Source organism: Somniosus microcephalus, chromosome 23 (assembly GCF_052327205.1).
Source record: "Somniosus microcephalus isolate GS21.2 chromosome 23, FLI_Smic_1.0, whole genome shotgun sequence".
In the NCBI taxonomy this organism is placed as follows: Eukaryota; Metazoa; Chordata; class Chondrichthyes; order Squaliformes; family Somniosidae; genus Somniosus; species Somniosus microcephalus.
The window spans coordinates 27,566,228-27,584,245 of NC_141009.1; the positions used below are offsets into that span (position 1 = coordinate 27,566,228).

Below are 18,018 nucleotides of genomic sequence, written 5' to 3' on the forward strand. Positions count from 1 at the left end.
TTTGGCAATCCTCGGGGTGTAAAGAGACAACAATATTAAATAAAGCATGACCAAATTAAAGTTACAAAGCAGAAAATGTTATTTATTCAGATAGGAGTAGAAAGGTAGAAATAGAACAAAGGGTCACGGGATCTTCCTTTCATCAGGTGCATTCGACAAGTATTTTGCTTTCCTCCTCGCTACCATAATTAGGCAAGCATTAACTTTTTAGTCACCCATCGGGCTGCGGTGGTGCAGGCATTACATTGTGGTGCCAGCCTTTGTCTGTTTGTCCTTTCATGTCTAACTTGTCTATTGTGGGTCTATAAATATTTGGCTTTGAACACTGATTTGTCACCAAATTTAACCCATTTTTTTTAACGAAAGGGATCAAGACTGATGCTGTTGAAATTGGGTGAAATTTGAAATGATACGGGCATCTTTTCCAAGACATTGAACTGGCATCTGAATAATTGTGTCACATTTTCAACAAATGTGATAAGTGACTTCTCTCCGCAGACTTTGGGTTCCTGTTAAAAATGACTGCCTCTGTGTGCACCCTGGCATGAAATAGAAGCCTTGATTTTAAAGAATCGGTGTGCTGGACTTTGAGTGAACCACAGGCTGCCGAATTTTGTTTACTTGGGAAAAGAGATGCAGATTACTAGAGAAAGAATGTCTAAAAGTTAAAAAAAAAAGTAATAATGAAGACGTTATCGGGCAGTCGTGAAGCTGCAATCCCCATCGGGTCCCAGATAGACAGACCACAGCAAGTGATGTAATGCTAAAGGCCCAGAATGTTCCAGTACAAGTTGTTCTTCCCAGCGTCTTAATTTAACAAGTGTTGTCCACCTTTTTTTTGTACCCTGTACAGGTACCTCTCCTGCTGGTCAATCATAAGGCTGTGCTAATGGAAACTGTGGAGAAGTTTTCAGCCCAGCACCTATATAGCATGTTAGCACCAGGGAATCTAATGAAAAAGGTCAACGTAAAATAAAGTTAAAGGCAGAGAAGCAGCCGTTTCGATTGTCTGTGATGGAGAGAGTCTCCCACTGCATCGACAGCAAAAGACATGAGTGTAGAAAATCCACCCGCCGCTCTGTCCCAACTGTTGTGTCTGTGTGTTGATAGAGACACTGAAGACAGGAGTTTGGTTCATAGGTGTTTACTAAACAAAGTCTGGAGGGGAACTAACGGATACAACACAATATACAGGCTTATATAGCCCGAGTGGCCATTACCGGCATTACAGTACACATGGGGCTCTTAAAGGCACATACACTACAATTCCTCCCCTTTTAACTAACCAGTACATAATATTTTAAGTAATTATTAATTACATGTTATAAGAAAAATAATATACACATTGCTGCAGTTAATCAATTATAAGTCAGTCTCTCTGGAGGCTTCCTGACTCGGTCCGGATAACGCCTCGGTGGTGTAGTAGTTTCTGGTGGTGTAGTAGGTTCTTTTGGCAAGGCTGATTCGGCTTGAATGCCAGTGTCGGGTTCATCGGGTTCCAGTATCACCGGATCGGAGGTAGATATGGGTATCTCTACTTCATCGTTAGGCATATAGAGTTGTGGTGTAGGTTGTCCCTTTTCGGATGACTCTATGATTTGGTCAGCATGGCGCCTTATTATGCTTTCTCCGATGTCCACGGTATACATCAACGGTCCTAGTCGTGTGCAGATAGTTCCAGGCTGCCATTTCTCGGTACGGTAGTCCCGGGCCAAAACTTGTTGACCTATCTGGAAGGTTCTAGTTGGCCTTTCATTCATGCCTTGAAATTGCCGGTTCTCCACGTCCCTTCTGATGTTGGGCTTGATCAAATCCAGCCGGCATCTTAGGCTTCTATTGAAGAACATCATGGCGGGAGTTTGGTTTGTAACCATATGTGTTGCATTCCTGTATGCGAACAAGAAGTTATCCACCTTGTGCTGAAGTTTTATGTCTTCATTACTCATGGCCTTTATGGCCTTCTTGAAGGTCTGGACAAACCTTTCAGCCAATCCATTGGTGGCGGGATGGTATGGGGCGGACGTGTAGTGCTTAACCCCATTGTTTTTTAAGAACTTCCTGAATTCTTCGGACACAAATTGCGGTCCATTATCAGAACAGATCTGTTCCGGCAGCCCATTCCTGGCAAATATGGTCCTTAATACTGTGATGGTTTTTTCCGTGGTGGTGGAGGACATCTTTATTACCTCCGGCCACTTGGAGTGTGCATCAACCGCAATTAAGAACATTGAGTCCATAAATGGACCAGCAAAGTAAATGTGTACCCTTTGCCATGGAGATGAGGGCCACTCCCATGGATGTAGAGGGGCTTGGGGTGGAGCGTTTTGGACCTTCTGGCATCCTAGGCAGCTCTTGGTCATTTCTTCTATGTCTCCATCGATACCTGGCCACCATACAAACGCACTGGCTAGGTTCTTCGTTTTCACTCCACCCAGATGCCCCTCGTGAAGCTCCTTTAGCACTTTATCCTGGAGTTTGGGTGGAATCACCACTCTGGATCCACACATCAAGGTTCCTCGGCATACTGACAGCTGTTCTCTTCTCTGCGAGAATGCTGGCAACAGTGGTTCGCCATGTGCTGGCCATCCCTTCACCGTTAAGTCGTAGACTCGTGAGAGAGTCGGGTCATTTTTCGTTTCCTTTTCAATGGCAGAATTTGTTACTGGTAGACATTCCACTATGGTTGAGTGGAACATCTCCACTGGGTCTACTGTAGGTGCCTCTTCTACCGTTGGCAACGGTAGGCGCGATAACCCGTCAGCATTCCCATGCTGTTTTGATCCTTTGTATTCTATGTTGTATTGGTGTGCCCCTAGAAAAAGGGACCACCTCTGTAGCCTTTGCGCTGTCATAATGGGAACACCCTTTTTAGGGTTGAATATGGAGATGAGGGGTTGATGGTCAGTCAACAAGGTAAATTTTTGTCCGTGTAGGTAATGGTTGAATTTCTTCACTCCCCATACCAGGCTGAGTGCTTCCCTGTCGATTTGGGCATAGTTACGCTCAGCTGAGTTCAATGAGCGTGACGCAAAAGCTATTGGCCGTTCCGAGCCATCAGGGAATTTATGCGATAATACTGCTCCTATGCCGTAAGGGGATGCATCGCACGCCAGTCTGATTGGCAGTGATGGGTTGTAATGAGCCAAAACTTCTTTGGACGTGATTAAGTCTTTGCATTTATGGAAGGCACGTTTACAGTCTTCGCTCCATTTCCAAATTACTCCTGTTTGTAGCAGTTCATTAAGAGGGTGTAGAAGAGTTGATAAGTTCGGTAAAAATTTATGATAGTAATTTAGTAATCCCAGGAACGACCTTAATTGTGAAACATTTTCAGGTGCTGGGGCTTTTATGACCGCTTCAATTTTTTCAGGTGACTTATGCAACCCTTCCTTATTAATTATGTGGCCACAATATGATATTTGATTTTGGAAAAATTCGCACTTGGGGCGATTTGCTCGTAGGCCCCGTTCTCTCAGCCTAGTGAGCACCTGCTCCAAATTGGCAAGATGCTCGTTGTCATTTTCTCCTGTTACAAGGATGTCGTCTAGGTAGCATTGAGTCCCCGGAATCCCTTGGAGGACTTGCTCCATAGCTCTTTGCCAGATAGCTGGAGCGGATGCTACTCCGAAAACCAGTCGATTGTACTGGTATAGACCTTTGTGTGTATTTATCGTGAGATTTTTTTAGAGGCCTCTTCAACCTCCATCTGTAGATATGCCTGTGCCAAGTCAATTTTGGTGAAACGTTTCCCTCCGGATAGTGAGGCGAAAATATCTTCTATCCTCGGAAGAGGATACTGTACCATGTGAAGGACCGGGTTTACAGTCACCTTGAAGTCTCCACAGATGCGAATTTTTCTCTGTTCTTCAGATTTATCATTCTTCAATGCTTTTTTCATGACTGGGACGATGGGTGTTGCCCACTCGCTCCAATCTATTTTAGATAATACGCCTGCCTTTTCCAAATTCTCCAGCTCTGCCTCGACTGCTGGACGAATTGCGTATGGCACCGGTCTTGCCTTAAAAAACTTGGGAATTGCTGCATCTTCCACTTTTATTGAGGTGGTGATGCCTTTCAAGGTTCCTAGTTTCTATTGAAACACTTCCTTGGCGTTGGCCAAGATGTCTTTTAATCGTTCAGGTATGGCGTCATCATAATTTTTTTCCTTGCTGGTCACCGTCAGTGCCTGAATGGAGTGCCAGTCTAAACGTATTTTCCTGATCCATTCCCGTCCCAACAGCGGTGGACCACCATCTTGTAGAACGTATAAATACAACTTCTGTATTTCCTTGCCGTTGTATACAACAGGCACCCTTATTTTTCCTTTGGGGTATACTTTCTGCCCCGTATATGTTTTCAAGATAATGGATGTGTCTTTTAAAGGTATATGCGGAAATAGCCGCTCGTAATCCCGTCGATTTATGACGGTCAGAGCTGATCCTGTATCTAGCTACATTTTAACTGGGGACCCTGCTATTGTGAGGGTAACCCAAATGGTCTGGTAATCTTCTTTGGCAATTACATTATGTAATTTGAGAGAGCTTAGTCTCTTGTTCCCGGAGTCGCTATCACTCTTCTGGTCTTCGGAGCTACTGTCCGTCATCATTTGTACCTTTCTGTGCTTTTCCTTATTGATTTTTTTCCTGTTAGTGGATTTTTTGTTTCCAGATCGGCATACACGTGTAATGTGTCCCATCTTTCCGCATTGCCTGCATGCTTTGTCCTTGAACCAGCAGTCCCTCTGGTCATGGGTGGATCTGCCGCAGCGATAACATCTCTCGAAACCCCGTGTCATTTCATGGGTGCCGAAGTCTTGTGGCTTTTGCTGTATCTCTGCAGCTCCTCTTGCACTGAAAGCCTTGTCCAGTGTTAAATCTTTCTCAGAAAGTAGCCTTTTTTGTGTTCCTACACTTAGGAGACCGCAGACGAATTTGTCTTGTAGAGAATCTGCCAGTCCTGCCTCGAATTGGCAGTGTAGGGTATCAACAATCTCCTTAAAATTCTTGTCCATCGGTTTGGCTGGAGTGATTAAGTTTCGTAACAGCTTGTATGTCTTTGCGCCCATTAGATTTAGAAGTACTGAAGCTTTTTTTTCATCTTCTATTCCATTTGCAGTGCAATATACCTCCACTCTTTCCACATATGTGGTCCAATCCTCTATCTCGTTATCAAAAGCATCAATATTGCCAGAATTAGGCATCTTAGAAAAGATATGGCGCTTCCCGCGCTTTTCTTTCTTTTCTGCAGAAAAGATATGACGCTTCCCGCGCTTTCCCGCCGCTGCTGCCGATGACAACGCTGTTTCCGTTCTTTTTTATTTATTTATTTATTTACAGTTGGAGACTCGTTCCCGCCGGACTCTCTCTCTAGGTCTGAATGCCGACCTGCTTGCAGCGCCGGCCGTCTCCCGAGTGCTCCCTCCCCGTCTGTTATTGCTTGCCTCCGCTTTCGCTGCTTGGCCCAGCTGTAGAGCCAGCCGCTGGAGCCCCAGCCTGACGCCCAGGAAGGATTACCGCAGTACCTGCCACCAGCTTGGCCAGCTGGTGAAACAACAGCTTCTTTCAATTCTTGATTCTTCTGGACGCCAGAGGAATCGATGTCCTTGAGGTGCTGCCGAATTGTAGGTAAGTCCGTTTCCACTTCGTCGCCACTGTTGTGTCTGTGTGTTGATAGAGACACTGAAGACAGGAGTTTGGTTCATAGGTGTTTGTTTACTAAACAAAGTCTGGAGGGGAACTAACGGATACAACACAATATACAGGCTTATATAGCCCGAGTGGCCATTACCGGCATTACAGTACACATGGGGCTCTTAAAGGCACATACACTACACCAACCACGACCGTGTCCCAAATCTCAGAGATGGGATCATTTAAATGTTAGGGTTGGGTGCCACATCAGTAGTGGCACAGTGTGGGCACCCGCCCAGTGGAACTGGTGGGATGTCAGAGGGCCCCTTGCTGCTTTATGGGAGGGGGCCACAGACCAGTCTGGCTAAAGATGGTAAAGAAGAAGCTTACCTTTTTAGCTGCTACCTCATGGTAGGTCCCAAATTCAAATGGCATTACATCAATTGCCATTTGATCCTATGCCTGCTTTCTGACCATTAAGGAAGCATATCTAGCAGGATTTCCAAGGAAGCAGGAAACACCCCCACCCCAGATAAACCCCCCAAAAGTGACATTGGGACAGATCATGTGAACGTAATGTGAACAGGTCCAGTGTAGGAATGGCAAAGGGAGAAGGAGAAAATCCACATCTGTTCTTCCAAAGGGAACATGCTCCAAATCAGGAAAGAAAACTGCTGGACTGAGTGGCAATGACAAGAGTATCAGGAATGGCAATCAGTACTGTCATAATTCAGCTGTAAACTAGACAATAGCTCGTGGAGATGAATCTCACAGATTTCAAGTACAGCCCAACCTAGATGTTCAAATTTCTGAAGAGAAACGGGCAAAGTTTATGTACGTATACAACTGTGTGTCTGAATGTCGCTAACTGACCTCAGGGGAAGGTAGACAACTTCTAAGTCTTTGTGCAAAAGGTGACAGTATCCAGAACATTGATCCACTGCAAAGCAGAACCATGGACCAGCAAGGAGAACATGTCCATATCAGCAGTAACAACTTCCCATAAATGCATCAACTTTAATGGATTACTTTCACTGTCAAGCATAACATAGAAGCTTGGACATTCTGATGATGCAGTAGGTGATAGAGATCGGCAATTGACAGAAGGTAGAAATATATCATCTCAGCGCACTCTTGGCTCCAAATTTAATGCAAGCCCACTGACTAATTTAAGTTAAAACTGTCCTGTAACCAAAAAAACACTACCTGGATGCTACTAATTACCAATATAATCCAACCTAACACACACAAACCTTTAAACATTGTTGTCATGTGGCCAACCAGCACACACTGTCTAAAATACAAAGGACATGTATTTATATATATATATAGTTATTTATATAAATGTGGACATAAGAATTTATATTGGGAAAAGTAGACACATCCGTTTGCACTTTTTGGGTCTACTTTTCCCGTTATAAAATCTTATGTCCACATTTATAATGGAAACTGTCTATGTAAACTTGGGAGGGTGTAATTTTTACACTTCATGTTTGAGCCTTTAGGCTGAACATCCTTTTCTTCAGATCTATGGTAGATATTGCTTTATTACTGAGTAGCAGCATACCCTTTACTGGGAGTGGGAGAAGAAGGGGAGTTGCAGTGGTTTAGCTTCATTTAGCAGTTTGACTTGGAGTCTGTCCAGAGCACCATTAGTGTATACTAAGCCAACAGAGGTGATTGGAAGTGAAGGCCCCTCTCTTTCTTTTCTAACTAGCAGCATCATTTGCAATTTGCTCTCTTTCCCCCATTTCAGCACCAGAAATGTGTAACAGCACAGCCACTGACTTCGTGCCCTGTTCTGTTAACCTTCCTGGCTAAGTTGCTAGCTGCTCTCTCCCTTTTTCCCTTACCCCGTATCTCTGGGTGTCCAGTGTCACTCTGGTCAATTTAGGACAGGTTGGGAGTGAAATTCAACTTTGGCAGGAGCACAAGACAGGCGATAGCAGATCGGCCGCCCATTATACATCCTGCCTGATTTTCCTTTCTATTGACTTCCATTGTAGAGTTTCCTGATTTCCACTGAATGGATCAGAGGTGTTGACTATGGTCTGTCAATGCTTGATTCAGTGGAAAGGAAAATCATGCAGGGTGTATAACGGATGACTGATCCGCTAATGCCTGTTTTGCTCCCATGCCAAATTGTCGTCTTTCACGTGTTGGTTCTTCAGTGCTGAGGGGTGGTCTTCATTGCTGTTGTCCCATCTGAATGGGGTGTATGTCTGCAGCACTGGTGCGTAGGTCTCCACTGTGCTGTGCGGTCACGTTACTTCTGGCTTGGAGATTGGTCCTTGTGCAGAATTTCTCCTCCCTCTTGTTGTCCATTCTACAAAGACCCTTGGGTGGTTCAGGTCCATAGACATATTGGGCAGTATTTTGTGGGCTCTATCTAGCATTCTGTTCTGTGATGAAGAATCTCAGGATGCCTTTGTTAAAAGGCCTGTTGTTCCTCAGGCCTTCGGGGATGCCAAAGATACATGTTATTACAGCATCCCCCATTGTTCAGATCGTCTATTTTGGTTGGGCCCCTTGGTAGATTGGTTACCCGGGCTTACAGCTTACTGCGGGCTCAATTCTCAGACATGGGTGTCTCTTAGTGTTCCATCAGAGATTTCGTTCGGAATTTATGGAGCTCCACTTGCATGTTTGGGAAGTCATCATGACACTTTTTGTTGGGTTGTCTGATTTCCACTAGATGGTCAGAGGTGCTGACTATGGTCTATCAATGCTTGAGGCCTGGATCCGCCTCAACACTTTACACTGACTCATTGGGGTTTTGGGTGACATTGAGAAAAATCTTACCTAGTAACATGACAGTGTGGCACATCTCTGTCGATGCAATAACTTGAAGTATAACACACTCATCGTACACATGTTCAAAATATGGGCATCAACTGTTAACATTAGATATTTAGATTAAAAAGTTGCCTAGTTTTTTTTTTTACATTATTTTAATTCTGCCCTTCATTCCTTTGGATTTTGTATGCCACCTAATCACCATCTTGGTTTTAGGATAGGCAGACAACTTTCTCCCAAGCTTCTGCCAGTGGCACCAGGAGGTGACTCGCCAGCCAATTTCTCCTAAAATGGACGCTCTGTAGGAAAATGAGAATTGGCAGCAATCTCATTAGATTATCCATCACACGTTATTTCATGATACCACAAACTCCACTTTATAATTGCTGCAAGTGCCACATTATAAGTCACAAAGGTTCTATCTGCTAATGCAACACATGCAAATATAAATTATATTCTTCATGTACTTCAGCCATGGCTATGAATCATTACATCCACTTGTTTTTTCTCAGAGAGGGGTGACTGTGCTCTACACATGTAAGTTACATTTCATCAGCCCAATTAGCTAATAAATGCAGAAAGTCATCAAGTCTAGAATTCAAACATTCAATTCCCATTAGTCATATTAGTTATGGGAAATGGTGAGTGTCTCTACTATGACACCACTGTTGCTACAGGGAGAGTCGAATTCCTGCTTGCAGCACCTGGCACATCCCGAGCAGTACTGGAGTGCTGAGGTAAGGAGAGCAAGAACAGGATTATTTTCCAATACCAAAAATTGTGCCCTAAAAATTATTTAACACTGCCACAAAATTTGTCAAATCACAGGTATTTTTTCTGCTTTTGAATTGCCCCCCCCCCCCGCCCCCCCAGTGACAGTCCATTCCCTGGTTAGTAAGAAGTGTGAGCTACCTGCTCCCGGGTGCCTGCCAATGACAATATGAAGATGCAAAGAGATAGCCAGTGTTATCTGCTTTCCAATCTCTCTCTCTCTCCTGCCCTGTAGAGACAGGGTTCCAAAGTCATGAAAATACAGTGAAAAATACACCACCACAGCAAGCCACCAAAGAGTGATCCTGCTGGACTGAATGAGAAAGTTGATACGCGAGGTGAACTTTTGCTCTTGTGCTCCATGGCTCGGTGTTTTGAAGCTCTGTCTCTCTGTGCTGCCTCTTTCACAGTTGTAAGCAGTGTCAGGGACACTGTTGTCAATGGAAGAATCCCAAAGTAAGAAGATAATAAAGTGAATTCATCATTTAACAGTATAAAAATGTGGTTTTCAAAATCTGGACTTTGGAAGATAACTAAGCCTCGCAAGCATCAAAACTGGCAGCTGACTCTAGTATAAAATGTGCTCGTCTATCAGAGCCATATAGTCACTTAGTTCAGTTTCCTGTGACAATCCAAATTTAAATTTTTCAATATTGTTACGAAACATCACCTCAATGCTAATTTTTAATAAAATATATTATTGAGATACAAATAGAAAAATATACTTTCAAGTGACAGATATATGGTTTTCTTCCAAACGCACACTGAAATTAAAGGGTTCACATATAAATTCTTCATTTATCACAGCAGCACTTTTTTTTATCAACAAAAAAAAATTAAAGTAGGGCATTTTTCCTCCATTCAGGGTCATTTTCACCAGACTTTACCCTTTTCTATTTGAAAACATTGTGTTGAGGTGTTTTGTATTTTCCATAGAATCAGCTGCAGAGCCAGGTTTTATGCCGCTTGTGAGACATAATTACCTTCAACAGTGCACAGTTTTTACATTCAGCCCACCACAACACACACAAAGCAAAATATTTACAAAAGAGTGTGACATTTATTGGCCATATTGATTTTTCTCCTGAGCAGGTAAAGAGTTTTAATTAAAATTAGAATTTTACAAAAAGCAATAGGTATGAAGAAGGTACATGTTAGCTTTGTTCTAAAGAAGCATTTAATAGAGCCTTAATGAATTGACCTATCATTCTATTTCCTGCCTTTCAATCATGAGGATCCTTTGCTGGGAAAAGCTTTTATAACTCACATTCCCTTAAGCGATTGCAATTTAGCAGCAGGCTCTCGTGAACAAAGACTGCTCCAAATAATGAGAACAGTTAAAGAGAGAGAAATAATCTGAAGCATGTCGACAATTGTGAGGGTGAGCTTTGTACGACAGGGGAACCATTGCAACTGCTTGCTTGTAAAGGAAGAGTTCATGTGTTTTGGAGGCTTGTGTGAATCAATGTTTATTGTGGTGCTGGGGCGAACATTTGAATTCAAAAATAGGTAATTATTATTTAAAGTTAATATTTCAACAGAATAAAGTCAACTAGCTGAGGATATCTGAATTTGACCAACCTAAGGACTCCTGAGTTGTAAGGCTTTTTGGCCTGGAAAACATCAATAGAACAAAACATGGATGTTGAAATGTATTCTGATCATTTTCTCTCGGTGTCTTTAGTATACAACGTGTTTATCTTTTAAGGTTTAATTTTGAGCTTTTCACTACTTTCAAAATATGCACCTGGTTTATATCATGAAATGTCTCAAGAAAGAAAGACTTGCATTTATATAGCGCCTTTCACAACCGTAGGATGTCCCAAAGTGCTTTACAGCCAATGAAGTACTTTTGTAGGAAACGCGGCAGCCAATTTAAGCACAGCAAGCTCCCACAAACAGCAATGTGAAAATGATCAGATAATCTGTTTTTTTTTTAGTGATGTTGATTGAGGGATAAATATTGGCCAGGACACCAGGGATAACTATGCTGCTATTCTTCAAAATAGTGCCATGGGATCCTTTACGGCCACCTGAGAGAGCAGACAGGGCCTCGGCTTAAGGTCTCATCCGAAAGACGGCATCTCTGGCAGTGCAGCACTGCCTCAGGACTGCACTGGAGTGACGGCCTAGATTTTTTTGCACTCAAGTCTCTGCAGTGGGACTTGAACCCACAACCTTCTGACTCCGAGGCGAGAGTGCTACCCACTGAGCCACAGCTGTCACTCTGAATTACAAAAGAATGACAAAACTGTGGTCAATCATACCACAATGAGTGGTAGGACCCTAGGAAGTACAGAGGGTCAGAGGGATCTTGGTGTACATGTACATAGATCCCTGAAGGCAGCGGAACAGGTAGATAAGGTGGTTAAAAAGGCTTATGGGATACTTGCCTTCATTAGCAGAGGCATAGAATATAAGAGCAGGGAGGTTATGATGGAGCTGTACAAAACGCTGGTGAGGCCACAGCTGGAGTACTGTGTGCAGTTCTGGTCGCCTCACTATAGGAAGGATGTGATTGCTTTGGAGAGGGTGCAGAGAAGATTCACCAGGATGTTACCTGGGATGGAGCGCCTCAGCTATGAAGAAAGACTAAACAGGCTGGGGTTGTTTTCCTTGGAGCAAAGAAGGCTGAGGGGGGACCTGATTGAGGTCTACAAAATGATTAGGGGCATAGATAGGGTAGATAAAGAGGAACTTTTCCCCTTAGTAGGGGGGTCAATAACAAGGGGGCACAGATTCAGGGTAAGGGGCAGGAGATTTAGGGGGGATTTGAGGAGGAACTTTTTCACCCAGAGGGTGGTTGGAAGCTGGAACTCACTGCCTGAAAGGGTGGTAGAGGCAGGAACCCTCACAACATTCAAGAAGCATTTGGATGAGCACTTGAAATGCCATTGCATACAAGGCTATGGACCAAATGCTGGAAAATGGGATTAGACTGGACAGGGAGGGATGGGCGGCGCAGACACGATGGGCCGAAGGGCCTCTTTCTGTGCTGTAAAACTCTAAACTCTATGATTAGATTAATTGGATCCCCCACCCCAAATGTAATTGTTTCTGAAATCTTAAACAGTTAATGTATTGGAAATATGTACCTACTACATGCAGTGCAATACTTGCACTGGAACATAGGATATTAATTGCACATTTATGTCAAAAGCTTTAGTAACAATGGATGGGCAACTGTACTGTACTGGGGCACTGAGAATAGGCAGATCAATTTGAATAATGAGACTGTACAGCAAGTCCTTTAGTGGATTCGCTACCCTAAATTCCCCATTATAGTACAGGCAGGGACTGTAATTACAGTGTAATCACAGGTTCTGTTACATTTTGAACAATTCCTACTTTTTCTTTGGACCTTTGCAACTTTCAAGATGTGCAGTGAGGTTTGGGTGCCTGACTCCCACACCAGGATATCATAATAGATTTTCACCAGCGACTCCTGAACCAGTGATGGCACCAGGACAAGCGTAATGCTAGCCAGATTTGTGCACATCTGCCCTTGTGCTATTTTAGAAGGTCACTTAATATAAATAAAAATCAGCCAGTTAGTAGCCTTTGTAAAGGATGTACTGGGGAAAATAAGTGTTCGGCAAAAACAAAGGGAAGGCAAACCCTAATGGCGAAACGGAATCTGTGAACAAGCGATATCCAAACCCGTTTGATGGCCATCAAAGTTGACCTGCTGCTACATGAGGTGGCAGCGAGGAGGGTTGTCCTGTTTGGCGCACTCGGGTCGCCAGGACAGCAGTGCATCATACCTGGCAGGAATTGCCAGTGAGGCTCATGCTATGTACACGTCTTTCAGGAGCTGGGAACAGATGTGGGAAATCTGGCAAAATAGAACTACCCAACAGTACCAAGTATCAGACAGGATTATAGAATCATAGAATTTTTCAGCAAAGGAGGAGGCCATTTAGCCCATTTCGCCTGAAGGAGCTATCTCATCTGTCCCATTCTCTTGCTGTTTTCTGAAGCCTTTTACATTTTTCTTTCAAAATATTTATCTGCTTCCTTTTTAAAAACGCTATTCTGAATTCTGCTTCTGCCAGTATTTCTGGTAGAGCTTGCCCTATCCAAACAACCCTCGGCATAAAAAACTCCTAACTTCTCCCTTTGTTCTTTTGGTGGTGATCTTAAATTTATGCCCTTTAGTTACTGACCAATGGAAAAAGTGTTTCTCTATTTATCAAAACCCTTCATAATTTTGAACACTTTTATTACATCTGCTCTTAACCTTCTCTGTTTTAATGAAAAGAGCTCCAGTTTCTCTCACCTCTCCTCTAACTTATGCCCATCATCCCTGGTATCATCTCAGTGAATCTCTTCTGCACCATCTACACGGCTTTGATGTCCTTCTCAAAGTATGGTGCCCAAAACTGGACACAGTGTTCTAACTGTGGCTAAAGCTGTGATTTGTAAAAGTTTACCATTGCCTATTTGTTCTTGTACTCTATTCCCCCATCTATAAAGCCTAGGATCCTATATTTTAACAGCTTGTCCTCCCACTTTTAAAGATTTGTTTATCTGAACCCCTAAGTCTCTCTGCTTCTCTTAAAGTTCTACCATTTAGTGAATATATTGTCTCTTTATTCTGCACAATAAATTTCATCTGACATCTGTGTGAATAAATACAGTACCATATTAAAAAAGATGCTGAAAAATTGGAGCAGAAATACAACGGTATTGTTACATTAGCAGCATGCCAGTCACAACCATTCATTCAGTTTATCGAGGAGGCGGGTTTGGAGGCGGGAGTGGTGGGAAAATTGCAGAATCGGGGGGCAGGAACCCATCCCACCCCCAACCCGCCTCCGTGCCAATGTCCCAGGAGGCGGGTACCCGACCTGTGCTGGGAGCCGCCTCCCCAAGGCGGGAAGGGGATTAGTGCCAATTAACTGCCTGTTAACAGGTAGTTAACAGGTAGTTTTTTGCCTAATCTCTATTTTTAGCCCTGAAGTGTGGGCTGTCCGACGGCTCCGAACCACGCCAAGTTAGCGAGGCGGACCATCGGTCTGCAGGGGTTGGAGGGGTTGAGATGTCCGTTGTGCAGATGAGTGATGGGTGCATGTGTGCAGAGGTAAGTGTGTGAGGTAAGTGTAAAGTGTTTTAATAAGTTTTACTTACCGTTACTTTCTCCTGCAGGCTTCTTCCCTTCAGTTCTCAGGAGTCCCTCAGATCACCGGCACAGAAAGCAGAATGGCTGCTGAACTGTCAAAAGCTGCAGCCTCTGCTTTCTGGTCTGGAGAGCTCTCTAACTGAGTCTGAGTACAAGGACTCAAGTTAGAAGACAGATTGTCAGTGTTTGACAGCTTCACAGAGCCGTCAAACGCTGATTTTTCATCTGTCAAAAGCTCTTGACAGATGAAATGTCAATCGCTGATGTCACCAGTAACCAGGTGTCCCTTAATTGGCCTGCTGAGCCCGCTGGGCGGGCTTAACAAGGTCAATCAAGGGAAAATAGCATGGGTTGGCCACAAGTCGATGGAGGCGGGACTACAACCCAAAAAGTGGGAGTCCCGCCTCCAAAAGCTCCCCATTGACAAAATCCAGCCCAATGCCTCTTCCCCTTTAAGAACGCCACTCCCCATGGAATCATGGCGCAATTTTCTTGAATAATTTTTCTCTGCACAGGCCTACTTTCACAGGGCGAGATACTCAAAAATGCAGCATAAAAAAATGAAAATACAACTGTCCTATGTTGCACAGTGGTTCTAAAGACAGAAGCAGCAGCCCTAGTACTAGGGGTCCAATTGAACATATGCTAGTTGGATCTAATGATGTCATCGGACTCTGGCATGAGTGGGGAAGCTGCCACTGCTTTCCTACCAGATGAAGCCCAGCATGAAGAATATTGGGAAACTGAACTTAATGTACAAGATTTACATACAGCAGATTTCATTACATTGAGCTTCACAGGGCTGGGTCCCTGGGTACTCTACAAATATGGTGAACGCTACCAAATAATAACATCACTAATATGGAGTATTTGAATTTTGTAAAAGTATAATGGATTTGGGTCATCTTGCCAATTGAGCAGCATTAGAAAATTAGGATAGCTACATTTTAAATTTTAACAAGTGTACTTCTGAGATTAAATGACCACGTTACTAAAGTTCTGTCCAATCCTTTCTTTCCGTGACAGATGTGAAGGTTTTAGAGAATCGACATCTGATTGAAAGTGTTCAAGAACAAGTGCATGCCGCCCTTTTGGACTACACCATGTGCAACTACCCACAGCATGGGGACAAATTTGGACAACTGTTGCTGAGGTTGCCTGAAATCCGTGCAATCAGTATGCAGGCAGAGGAATACCTGTACTACAAACACCTGAGTGGGGAGGTGCCATGCAACAACCTACTGATTGAGATGCTTCATGCCAAGCGAGCCTAAAGCTTACTGTAGAGCTGTGAACTATACAACAGCCACTGACTCCCAAAGGCAGGTTGTGGATTCCATTTTATATATATTATATATTCCTTTATATTATTAATAGAACAATCACTGTAATTAGATAGTAACAAATGATTTTTAAATATACAGAACCTACATAATCTTGGAATACATGCGAAACAGTATGTACAAAGTTTTTCAGATACTAATTTTTTTTCCTTTCGTAACAAGAATTTTGGCTTTATCTTAAAATGGGTTGTTCCTTATGACTGCACGCTGTCATCATTACTTAGTGTTTACTGCATCTATAAAAACTGCCAACCAGCAAAGAATGGCATTTACATTTTATAAAAAGTGTAGCTTTTTTAACTATGATGTTACATGAAGCATATCCATTGATTATCAGCTAGTATTAGGGATTGCAATTTCAACTTTTTCTCTTGAGACAACAATGCACATTATAAAACCGTACCTTTTAAATGCTTCAAATTACAGTAAAGATGAATGTAAAATAATATGCAAAATTAAAGTCAGCACAGTGATATTTTCAGAGCTCTCAGCTACTGATAGCTGTAACAGGCTAAGAGCAACTGTGTCTTACTCATTTGAGTTTGCTTTATACACTTCTACAAGAAAACTGTGCACACTTGTACTTTAATATTTGAAAGCTGAATGCACTTGTATTTTTAGAGAGTTGCAAACAGTTAAGAGTATTGTATTTGTTATTTTTATGTTTCAAGTGTGTTTTTTCTGAGAAATATAGTAAATTGTGCAAAATCAGAAAATTACAGAAAAAAACAAATGTTTTATGGAAATTAATATTTAATTAGTAAACAACTGCTAATTCTGTCATATTTAACATATTCTTTGCAGAACAACTATACTGCATTAACAGTATTCTTGTATTGTGCTGTCTTGCATGGTTCCCCCTTTTCCTTCTACTGAAATAAACTGATCAAATTTACACACCAGTGGTGTTCCTGTTTATAACTCCATCAGTGCCAAATAAAAACTTCAAGTTATCCAACCCAGTAGACAAAGGAGGTTTTGTTCCCTTCACAGTGCCATAGATGCGACTGTTCTGTGGGAGTTGACAATATCGCTGCTGTCCCATGGAATGATATTTCATACAAGTGAAAAATTAAAATTGCACACACACATGAACAGACTGGCTGTGGTGCACAGATTCTGTAGTTAATTGAAAAATTCTGCTAAGATTGTAGACACTGTTCGCTCCCACTGAATAAAATGCATTTGTACAACCGGTGTTTTAACAAACCTATCAGGTATAAAAAAAAAATCTGAATCCTTTGTGATACGAAATATTTTACTCTGTATCATAAAACAATTTTTTCCTTTCCACATATTTTGTTTAACATGGTAGCATCGCGAAAGAGTTGGTTCTATCTTTACAGTGGTTGCTGTCAGGTTGGGGACTTACTAAATGTTTTAGTCATTATAACTATTGAAGGCCTGTAGCTAAATATTTATATTCAGTCGTGATAGTAATATTTGGGCCCAGATGTATCTAAAATAATTTGATGATTTATCCCTCAAGGGAATCATAAAGGCAGCGTCTGGAAGGAGGGACAAAAAGCTTTGGCATCACAGAAGCCGTATTAAAGTGTCCCCTGTGCTTATAATCCTTCCCACTACAAGAAAACATTATTTTATTATAAATAGAATTATTTCCAGATCTGGTGTGTAAAAAGAATTGGGGGTAAAAGGGAGTGGGCGATACCCATTTTATCTCTTTCTGCCAGGAAAATCTTCTGAACCCACGGGTGATTTTATTACTTGTGAGTGATTGGAATTCCCTCACACGTGAAGCAGGCAGTGTATTATTCCTTTCCCTTTGTGTGTCCTCTGTATTTCACCAATAGCTCCAACTGCTGTCCTTTTATTGGTGCAAAAGACACAATAATTATGAGCTTTTGTCTCCCAAACTTATGAAAGAACTGTGATGTTCTCTGTGCAACTGTGAACATATGTTTTTAGTTTATTTTTTAATTACATAATTATTTAAAATGAATCAATTTTAACAATATTTTTCTAGAGGTTTTGCATGCATTTCATAGATAGATACGAAACCATAGTCATTAGACAAGAAGAAAAGTGCCAGTGGACGACTCATGGGTTCACACCTTCGTGACAGAATTTTGTTCAAGTAAAATTACCCATTGAGTGTGGTGAAAGAGGTTAGAAGTTACATAGGAGAGTGACATCATACATTTCTTGAGGAAATGCAGTAGTATATTATTACTCCTGTGCACTTCATATTGTGTATGTGGCAACTGGAACTTTAAGATTGCTAAAATTTCTTTCAGGAAAAATTATTGGCTAAATTATATGACGCAGAAAACAGTTATGGCATGTGAAAGAAAGGGACATATCAAAGTAGATATAAAGGGTTCTCACCCTGACA

General features: G+C 42.2%; 1 protein-coding gene across 1 annotated transcript in view; it reads left to right on the forward strand.

The window, feature by feature from the left end:
• LOC147101759 (nuclear receptor subfamily 5 group A member 2-like) overlaps positions 1 to 16,557 on the forward strand; it is a 109,719-nt gene extending 93,162 nt beyond the window's left edge. Inside the window, exon 7 of the mRNA XM_085965663.1 lies at positions 15,346 to 16,557. Coding sequence (XP_085821789.1) covers positions 15,346 to 15,593 — 248 coding nt within the window. The 3' untranslated portion in view covers positions 15,594 to 16,557. The remainder of the gene's footprint in view (positions 1 to 15,345) is intronic.
• The last annotated feature ends 1,461 nt before the right edge of the window (positions 16,558 to 18,018 follow it).